Source organism: Poecilia latipinna, unplaced genomic scaffold (assembly GCF_001443285.1).
Source record: "Poecilia latipinna isolate Pla-1442-1.1 unplaced genomic scaffold, P_latipinna-1.0 Scaffold2144, whole genome shotgun sequence".
Classification (NCBI taxonomy): Eukaryota; Metazoa; Chordata; class Actinopteri; order Cyprinodontiformes; family Poeciliidae; genus Poecilia; species Poecilia latipinna.
The window spans coordinates 96137-107028 of NW_015114760.1; the positions used below are offsets into that span (position 1 = coordinate 96137).

The following is a 10892-nucleotide window of genomic DNA, read 5'->3' on the forward strand; positions in this document are numbered from 1 at the left end:
CCATCCATCCATCCATCCATCCATCCATCCACCTACTTCAGATATATTTTCTTCAGCTTCATTCCAGTCATTTGTTTTTATAAATTGCATAAACTCCTGCCGTCTCTGTAAAATTGAGTGAAAGTTAAAAACATTTCTAAACTGTCCACGCTCATCCCTCTCTAAACCAATCAGAGAGTCCGTCCGCTGGGCTGATTTTCCCCTGAGCGCGGTCTGCCAGGCAGGAAGCAGTGCTCTTGCTCTACCAGATCATATGGCGTACCGCGGTGCGCTGCGGTCGTCATGGCGCCCTCTGAAGCGAGGACGACGTGCTCAGGCTGTTTGATCCGAGCGCTTTCACCTGACCCGCCAGCTGGGTGTGAGCAGATGGGCCGGGCCGTGCTCCGGTCAGCGGCCTGAACAAAACCCAACCATTATTTATCCGCCAGACGATTTCACAATGATGTCTTCTTTAGGTCCTTTCTTTCTGCTGCTGCTCGTTCTCATTACCAGCTGATTAGTCAAGACACAAGCAACACGCATGTGTATTAAATGTACATTTGGTAATTAACAGCAAAACTGAGGAGGAGTGATTCAGATTAACATAAAGAATTACGTCCTGATAGGTAAACACGCGCTGCGACGTGCCGTCTTCTGTGTTTACAAGCACTAATACTCCTCCTTCTCTTAACCAATTAGCTAGAATATGACTAATTAGAGCTTATACATATGCAAACATCCAGTCTCCGCCCACCAGCAGCCTGACGGTGCAATTGTGTCCTATTAGCAGCAGACGAAACTTTAGCGGGCAGGGCTCCTCTGGGGGGGCCAAGCAGCTGTTGCTGTTTGTTTATGCGGCTCCACAACGCGCGCCCCCCACCCCGTTCTTCCCTCGGCTGGATCTCTGAAGGTTTGGACCCACCAGGTCCTCCCAGTGTCCTGCCATCTGTCTCCCCAGGAATGTGGGCAGAGTGGGCGCCGTCATCCCACTCGGAAATTAATCCTGTTTGGTTCTATAAAGCTTTACCTTTGAATCAAGTTCCCACTAGCCGACCCAATTACTGCGTGCGTACAGGTGATACTTTCTGAGCTGATTAGGCCAAAATTAATGAAAAACTAGATCAGATCGGCGCTCCTAATGAAGGCTCTAAAAAAGCCTCTTTTCATTTATTCTGTTTTCTGGGCTGCCAGATTGTAAAGGCAGTCCTCCTTTTGGCCGAGCGTCCAGGAAATTAAAAGGTATGCGATTCTCTCCGCTATCGCCGAGGTGGGAACAGGAAGCCAAGACGCCTCGTTGGCCGGTTGTCATGCCGACCAATTGTGAATATTTGCTGAACTCTCACCCTCGCCATGTTTGTGCATCTTCTTTTCTTTAAATAAATAAAATATTGTGTTTAAAATGGTTCGTCTGTCTGTGTTTCCTCGCAGCACCAACTGCTCAACCAAGCAGCCGGAAACCGCAAGTTTAAATGCACCGAGTGCGGCAAGGCCTTCAAGTACAAACACCACCTGAAGGAGCACCTCCGGATTCACAGCGGTGAGTTTACACACTTTAGGTCCAACTGATTTGATCATCTTAAGTATTGGGACTAAATACCGAAAGAAAATCTGACAGAAAATGTCCATTTTATTGAAGATATTTAGGGAAAACAACTTCTAGTAGCAGCAAGAATTTGTGTTATTGTGCAATTTTTGACAGGATATTAAATATGTTCTCAAAAACCAAAATATCTCCAATTTTTATTGGAAAAAAACTGAAGCAAAACCATAAGGTGTGATTTTAAAGATGCATCAACTTCGGGCACGCAGCTCTGTTAAGATTTCTGCCATGAACGAAAAAATAAAAGTCCAACAGGAAGTCATAATTATAAGCCTTCAAGACACAATTACAAGAATAAAAGTCAGAAGTAGGACTTTAGAATTTGTAAATAGGACTTTTATTCTAGTAATTATAACTAAAACTCATAATTAAAGCTCAAATTTATGACTTCCTGTTTTGTTTTTATTTTTTCTTTAATGGCAGAAATGGACTTCCATAGATACTTAATTGAAACGGAGTGAAAAAGCTGCCAAAGTCCAAATAAAATCTTTAAAAACCTACAGGTCACTTGTTAATTTTTTGACTTTTTAATTCATTGGTCAAGTATTGGGATCAAATATCCAAAGAAAATCTAAATCACTCTCTTGGATATTAAGGCAAAAAAACAAAGGACACCAATGCCTTTTTATCAAAAAAAGTATTGACCAAACTTTATTTGTTTAGCACTTTAGCATTTTTGCTAACTTTGAGAACATTTAGTCTTCCCTAGATTAAATTTTCCAGATAAAAAGCTGCCAAAATCTAAAGAAAACCTTAAGACGTGATCAAACGTCTGTTGTTCTGAAGGAAAAGTCTCCTCTAAATGTACCTGTTTGTCGTTTCAGGTGAAAAGCCCTACGAGTGTCCCAACTGCAAGAAGCGCTTCTCCCACTCGGGCTCCTACAGCTCCCACATCAGCAGCAAGAAGTGCATCGGCCTGATCGCCGTCAACGGCCGCATGCGCACCAACCTGAAGCCGGGCTCCTCCCCCACCTCCGCCTCCGCCTCGCCCACCAACACTGCCATCACCCAGCTGCGCCAGAAGATCGAGAACGGCAAGTCGCTGGGCCTCGCGGATCACGGGAACCACATGAGCATCAAAACAGAGCCGCTTGACTTCAACGACTACAAGCTGATGATGGCTTCCCACGGGTTCGGCGCTCCCGTTCCGTTTATGAACGGAGGGATGGGAGGGACCAGTCCGCTGGGCGTCAACCACCACAACTCGACGGCGCAGAGCCCTCTGCAGCACCTGAGCATGGCCGGCCTGGAGTCGCAGTTTGGCGGCTACCCAGGTCCGTTGGCGAACAACCTTAGCGAGGTGCAGAAGGTCCTCCAGATCGTGGACAACACTGTGTGCAGGCAGAAAATGGACTGCAAGCCGGAGGAACTCTCCAAGCTCAAGGCCTACATGAAGGAGCTGGGAAACCAGATGGAGGAGCAGAAGCAGGGGTTGACGTCGCCAGGGGGGCCTCAGGTTGGTCTTCCATTGGTCAATCACAACGGCGCTACCAAAAGCATCATCGACTACACATTGGAGAAAGTGAACGAAGCCAAAGCCTGCCTCCAGAGCTTGACGACAGACTCAAAGAGACAGATTAGCAATATCAAACGAGAGAAATCCAACCACATGCTCGAAGGAGGTGTGGAGGAGAAGGTGCCCGAAAACATGTTTACACCGTACGCTTGTCAGTATTGCAAAGAAACCTTCCCAGGGCCAATACCTTTGCACCAACATGAACGCTACCTGTGCAAAATGAACGAGGAGATCAAAGCTGTGCTGCAGCCCAGTGAGAATCTGATGGCTAACAAACCAGGGATATTCATGGAGAAGAACTCCCACTCCTCCATTTTGTCTGAGAAGGGACTCACCGGCCCCCTCAACCCCTACAGGGACCACATGTCTGTGCTGAAAGCTTACTTTGCCATGAACATGGAGCCCAACTCGGAGGAGCTGCTCAAAATTTCCATAGCGGTCGGCCTTCCTCAGGAATTTGTCAAGGAATGGTTTGAGCAGCGAAAGATGTACGAGTATAGCACTACCAGGACCCCACCACTAGAGCACAGGAACAACACGGAAATGGTTGTCGGAACAAATAACCACCAAACTCCTCCAAAAGACTCTTTGGCAGCTAGGTCGCCCGTGTCTCTCATTAAGCCCTCCGACCGCATCACGTCCCCCTCCATCGCGGAGCTCCACAACAACGTCAACAACTGTGACAACGCGCTTAGACATTTGAAGAACCACCAGTTCGGCAGCAACGGCAAGTCCGCCGGCGAGAAGCTGGACCACTCCCGCAGCAACACCCCGTCGCCTCTGAACCTGTCGTCCACATCTTCCAAAAACTCCCACAGCAGCTCCTACACTCCAAACAGCCTGACGTCGGAGGACCTGCAGGCCGAGCCGCTCGACCTCTCTCTGCCCAGACTCATGAAGGAGCCCAAGCACGCACTGACCGTCAAGAGCAGGCCGAAGGTCAACAGCATCACCATCGACCACAGCAGCATCCCGTCTCCCCGAGAGCACTTCGAAGAGCCGCTGAACTTGGCCTATCTCAAGAAGGATTTCTCAGGCTCAACCAACAATGGGAACCTTGAAAAAAGCACTAGCCCCATCTTTGGCATTAACCCGTTTGCTGCCAAACCTTTGTACACGTCACTTCCACCGCAGAGCGCTTTCCCCCCGGCCACTTTCATGCCCCCCATGCAGGCCAGCATACCGGGTCTCAGGCCGTACCCGGGCATGGATCAAATGGGCTTCCTACCGCACATGGCCTACACTTACGCAGCAGGGGCGGCTACCTTTGCCGAGATGCAGCAGAGGAGAAAGTACCAGCGAAAACCGGGTTTCCAGGTAAATGAGCCACCTGTGATTTTCGTGAAAAGCCCCAGGCTCTCTTAGACTCTCTGAAATGTGCTGAACTAATTTCTGTGCTAATTAAAAGAGTCAGGAGAGAGAAACGCTCACCTGAGGTAGGATGAACTGGCAGAGGCAACGGAGATAAACAGCTGGGACACCACCCTGAGGTGGGACAAAACCGAGATGTCATTAGCAGTGCAAAGGTTTATGATAATGACACGAGCAGGAGATTCTCTCTGAATCGTAGCGGTATTCTCCTTGCAGCCTGGAAAGAAAGGAGCATCAAATTTTATCGTCCAGAGCTGGGATATTTGTTATTAAATATGGGTGAAAGGCCTTTGTAAAAATGACAAAGGTGAAGCCCGGAGCAGTGCACTTCTCTAAAATTTCCTGCTGCGGGTTTCGCCTGCATTTTAAAGCGAGCCGACGCCAAAATGAGCTTCTTCACTACATGTGGATTAATAATGCACCGTCTCCGTGTTCATTACCAGCGAATGCTGAAGGCTGTTTAACATAGAGGGAACCATTTTGATGAAAAAAAAGTATTAATAATGTTTCCTATTCTAAGTTATTAAATTAGATTTTAAAAATACAGCTACAGGCGTTTAGTTCAAATTGATTGCAGAGTGATAGTGGTCCGTTCTTAAAACACGGTCCTCACATTATCACACACATATTCATTAAAGCAGGCTTTGGTGACTCAATATTGGCCATTAAGGTGCACCTTCTGATTATAATCATTATATGAGCTTGCAATTTCAAGAATGGCTCACCGCATCTCCTCTAATGTTGTAATATTGTTCTCCATTAATTTAAATTTAAGAGTAATCTTCATTATAAAAGGGGACGGTTTTAAAGGAATGTGCAGAATTAACACGAGTTCAAAATTAGCCCGCGCTAGCTGCGCTTCATAATGAGGAAGCTGTCAGTTATAAATGGGAGATATTATTCCAGAGCTGAAAGTTTTATAAGAAATAAACGCTGCTGGGTGCTGGTAATCAAAAATGCATGAACTTGTAGCATTGTGTGGAGTTTAGGGCTTTATAAATGGTGTCACAGATGATTTTTTTATTGCCATTCAGCAGCAGATTGCACAATAAAATATTTACATCTAAAGTATCTCTGCTTTCTTTAGGTTGTGTTTGTTTTTCTTTTGGTTTCCTTGGCACTAAATGTAGCAGTTTAGCCGTGTATTTTAGCTCAAGTGTCAAATCGACAAATTTAAAGCTGCTGAAAAAGACAAAAAAAAAAAAAAAAAAAACCCCCCTTACCTTTAATTTAAAATTTGAATCAATTTGCAATAAAATAATTGAGCTCCTAAAGTAGGTATTTATTTCATTTTCAGAATTGTAAGAAAGTACATGTTTAGCAGTTAGCATATTAGCATGTTAGCATGTCTTTTTATTCCAATCAACAGGCTGCCCCTTTTTTGTTATGTATTTATTTCATTTTAGTATTTAGCAGCACATTTTATGACATTATCTGTATATATATGTATGCTGGTGGATAATTTTTAGTGGATTCATAAATTAGCAATTGATAGTTAGCAGTTAGCATGTTAGCAAAGATGTGTTTCTGTTTAACTTCTCAAACAAGATATTATGTAATTATATAAATAATATTCAGTAGTATATTGCATTATTTATATATAGGTAGTATAATATGTTAGCTATAATAATACTTTCTAAAAATAAAAAACTTTACAGTTTTGGTTGTTTTAACTTATTTTGGGAGTCGAGCATTGTCACAGATAACTTTAACTTAAATAAATTATAGTTCCTAAAATCCATAGTTTCTGCTTTTGAAATAGAACTACATTGTACATTAAAACTTAATATATATTTTCTTTTTTTTTGTTTTTGTTAATAATACAAGTTAAGCAGCCAGAACTTTGTCAAATATGTCTTTATGTTAAACTGGTCAAATCTTCTGCTCCTAAAATGTAATAAAAACTCACATTTTTATTCCATTTAACATTCATTATATTCATTTTAAATCATGTCTTTGCAAAAGTCCAGTTAAACAATTTGTCTTTGTAAACATGAGGCATTCATCTGTACATTGTACTATATTAGCTTCCATTTTAGAAAATTAGTTGCAAGAATATATTTAACAGTTTAACTTCTCAAATTTGAAATAAAATATATTTATTCCGAAAAATGTTCTGGCACCATAAGCATTTCTAGTCTTTAATATAAATGTTTTATTATTTTTATAGGTTGTCAGATTAGCATAAAACAGCTAACTAAAACTTCCTGATAAAATAATTATTTCAACTGTTTATTTAAAAACAATTATAATCATGACGTTTTGGTGTTTATTTAAATTAGCAACAGCATTATGTTTAAAAATTATATTTTTTTCAGCTCTTTTCCAAGATATCTTTTAAGACTTTGCATTATTTAAAAAGATATTTTGTTGTTGTTTTTTTTTACCATTGATCAAATTAGTAGCTTTAGCAGTTAGTATCAATTAGCAAATATTGCTATTTACTTAGCACAAGAAATTCACAGTAACTAAACTAGATGGATAATTAGCTAAATTCAACATTGTTGCATTTAAAATGTACCAGTTCATGGTATCATAACATGTTCACTTCTAAAATTTGCTTTGGCATTCCCAGCTTTATGTTGTTGAACATTTGTGAATTTAGCAAATTAGCATTAGCATTTGTTCGAGCTTTGTTGAGTTCTAAAACTATGGGAAAACCACCTACATGTAACTTATCTTTAACTTTCAGCATCATAAAAATGTTGATTTTTCTTTAACCTTGAACTTTTAAAAGCTTTTTTTTAAAGATGCTTTATCAGATTAGCAAAGCTAACAGTTAGCATATTAGTAAAATATTTCTTTTACTCTCTGAAAGCTATAGTCTATAAAATAATTGGAAAATTTGATTACATTCAACATTTTCATATTCATAATTTAGAAGCACAAAAATAAAATGTCTAATATATAAATCCTGATCATATTAGCATGATTAGCAGTTAGCTTTTTTCAGTTAAACATCAGCATCACATTTATTTTTAATGCAATTACTTGCTTAGTTAAGATTGTTGGAGTGATTTTTGACTGGTGTTTTGTCACATTTAGCACTTAGCTCATTAGTACGTATGTTTTGTTGTTTGGTTTAGCTACATTGTATAATTTAAATCTTAGCACATTTACATTCCAGCTACACATTACAATTGAGTACATTTTGACAAAACAAACATTTAGCATGTAAATGGATCAATTTTTGTAGCTACAGCTCCTGAAATAAACGAAAAGCAGACAGCTCCAGTTTTCTCACTTTTTGTTTGAACCGTCTTTAAGCCTGTGCGGGTTTGTGCGGTGCCGCGTTGCTTATTATTTCTCGCCTCTTGTCTCTCTGTTCTTGTCTCTAAGGGGGACCTGCTTGACGGTACACCAGATTACTTGTCAGGGCTGGACGACATGACAGACCCCGACTCCTGTCTGTCGCGGAAGAAGATTAAGAAGACCGAAAGTGGTATGTACGCGTGTGACTTGTGCGACAAAACATTCCAGAAGAGCAGTTCCCTTCTAAGACACAAATATGAACACACAGGTATATACTGTTCTAGACCCTTATTTTAAACCCCATGCTTTTTTATTTTATGTTTTAAATGTTTGTGTTGCCAATTCCTACAAGTATATATTTATATATTTTGTTTTATTTCCCTTTTTCCTCCCTTTTTTCCTTCTCTGTTCAATCCTTAAGTTGTATTTGTAACCCTACACCTAACTTGCTTCTTCATTGACAGGGATGTGATGCCTTTAAAACTTTGTGTGTTCCTTTTTTGCAATTAAGTTAATGCAGGTAGCCAAAGAAGAGGGAGCTATGCTCTTTTATTTTCAAATCATATCATGTTGTGATCTTAAAAGACATTAATTTACCTAGATATATAATTATTTTTTGGTATTAAATCACATCAGCCAAACTACAGGAGCTTCCTGATGAGAAGTCCTTACACAGAGACCTCAAAGCTTTATGGAGCCGTCTAATTATCGGCTCATGAAAAGGCAGGAAGGAGCCATTTTGGCTCTGAATGCTGCTACTTTTTAGGTTCCTGTTCAACCGGCAGCTAGAAATGCAGCAGCTAGTGGAAGCAAAGGGTTTAATTACATGTGGTGTTCCTCAAGGCTGTGATCTCGGGACTCTTCTGTTCAATTTATCTTGATGTTGTAATCAGGGAACATCTCTTGTGTACATGTGGTGTTCCTCAAGGCCGTGTTCTTGGGACACTTTTATTGGATTTGTCTATATAACATGAATAGCACTATATAAAAACAGAATAGAATAGAAATATCCTATATTGTGGGAAAATTCATGCAAAACAGCATCAGCTATGTATGTAGGTCCAGAAAACAAAATCAGAAAGTGTTAAAAACATATATAGAAAAACTATAGAAATTAACAAAAATATTGCATACAAGATAAAGTAATATTTTTTTTTCTGGACTTTTAATTTAAAAAATTAAAACTAAAAGGACTTTTCTTGTAATATCAGAAAACAGCTGTTAGTAACACAAAAAATAACTGTAATCTTGGTGTTTAATATTATTTATACTGTAACTTTATGACCATGCACAGTGATTTTATATAGAATATATGGAACCTATTCATATATTCTTCCATAAAAGTGCAAAACAGCTGAAACACTGAGTTCCTCTAAACCAAGCCTGTTTATATTTGCCTTTGTTTAATAATAAGTGGAACATTGCTGATTTTAACAATGTCACTTTACAAAATGTAAAAATATTTGTTACAGGTTTTCACAGTTGTTGACTTTCTGATGTTTTTATGTTTTATGTTGATGGAAAGCAGTTCAAGCTAAATGAAGCATCTGTTATTGATGAGCTAAGAGAATGAAAAAGACATTTACTATTAGGAAGGATCCCCTGTAATGCTTCTTTGTGCACCCAGGATGCTGCAGTTTGTTAGCTTAAATAAATTTGTTTTGTTTTTTTTTTGTTTGTTTTTTTGCTTTGTTGTGATTTGAGTTGTGTTTTTGTGACTCCGGCGCCTCACTCACGTCCCGTCCCGCTCTCTGTTTCTGTGTCTCTGCAGGCAAGCGGCCGCACCAGTGCCAGATCTGCAAGAAAGCCTTCAAACACAAACACCATCTCATCGAGCACTCGCGGCTGCACTCCGGAGAGAAGCCGTACCAGTGCGACAAATGCGGCAAGCGCTTCTCCCACTCGGGCTCCTACTCGCAGCACATGAACCACCGCTACTCCTACTGCAAGCGGGAGGCCGAGGAGCGGGAGGCGGCGGAGCGGGAGGCCCGGGAGAAGGGCCACCTGGAGCCCACCGAGCTGCTGATGAGCAGGGCGTACTTGCAGGGCATGACTCCTCAAGGCTACCCGGCGGAGCTGGCGGAGCGCGAGGCCATCCTGAGGCACGACGGCGTGAACGGAGGGATCAGGGCAGAGGGGCGGAAGGAGGTGGACGGAACGTACGCGAAGATAGGACGGAGGGACGAGTTCGAGGAGGAGGAAGAGGAAGAGAGCAAGAGCATGGACACGGACCCGGACACGTTGAGGGACGAGGAGGAGAACGGGGAGCACTCGATGGACGACAGCTCGCTGGACGGCAAAACGGAAACCAAATCGGATCACGAGGATGCCATGGAGGACGGCATGTAACGGACGGTTTTCAGGGAGCTTCCCATCTTACAGTTTTCAGTTTGTCTCTTTCGGTTCGGCATTCTCACCTGCTCGGTTTAAAACGCCGCCGCCGCGTTTTAAGCTGCACGTGCCTGAAGCTTCCGGGAAGCTCTCTTTGGGACGACGTCTGCCGAAGCGGGACGCGATGGACTCAGAAATCAGTGGCGGGTTTGTGAAATAAGCTGCATTATGCAAACCGAACAACGAATAAATGAATAAAAATGTACAGTACTAAGGCCTAAAACAACGTGTGGTGCTAACCTCCTGTGTTCCATAGTATTTATAGCACAACTAGTGACTTGTACAAATTGCACTCCGCTTCTATAATCATGAACAAAAATAATAAAAAGTATTGCCTATGTATATATTTATACAGTGTTGGAAAAGAGCAGTATTACCTGCACTGCAGTCCTTCAGTATTACCACCTACCTGCGTTTTTCGGTGTCGTCTTTATTTCTCCAAACATCTCCAGCCGCACTGTTTTAGGCCTCTTGAATCGAATCAAATGAAGGAATTTAAACTGTGTTTTGTTTTTGTTTTTTAAAGAAGTTTTAAAGAGACTTTCGTTTTAAGGGAAAATTACAGTTTATGGACGGGATAAAAAGAAGAAAACGATGAAGGACGAAGCCTTTGTAAGGTGTTTTTTGATAAGAAAAAAGAAGCCTTATATGCAAACCTTTTAACCTGTGTGTTTTTCTGCAAGTGCCACCCTCGTATTGTGTAAAAGGACGGTTCGGTTTCTTATGTTTTGTTTTGTCCTTCTTCACCAGCTTCAGTATTATGATGAGATGGTTCACCGTTGT

The 10892-nt window shown here is 41.3% G+C and overlaps 1 protein-coding gene across 5 annotated transcripts in view; it reads left to right on the forward strand.

Moving 5' to 3' along the window:
* zeb2b (zinc finger E-box binding homeobox 2b) overlaps nucleotides 1–10310 on the forward strand; it is an 87228-nt gene extending 76918 nt beyond the window's left edge. For 3 of the 5 annotated variants that reach the window (XM_015017447.1, XM_015017449.1, XM_015017448.1), the window contains exons 7-10: nucleotides 1408–1516; nucleotides 2404–4412; nucleotides 7806–7986; nucleotides 9490–10310. In XM_015017447.1, coding sequence (XP_014872933.1) covers nucleotides 1408–1516; nucleotides 2404–4412; nucleotides 7806–7986; nucleotides 9490–10067 — 2877 coding nt within the window. In that variant the 3' untranslated portion in view covers nucleotides 10068–10310. The remainder of the gene's footprint in view (nucleotides 1–1407; nucleotides 1517–2403; nucleotides 4413–7805; nucleotides 7987–9489) is intronic. The other 2 variants (XM_015017450.1, XM_015017451.1) reach the window with 1 other exon arrangement.
* The last annotated feature ends 582 nt before the right edge of the window (nucleotides 10311–10892 follow it).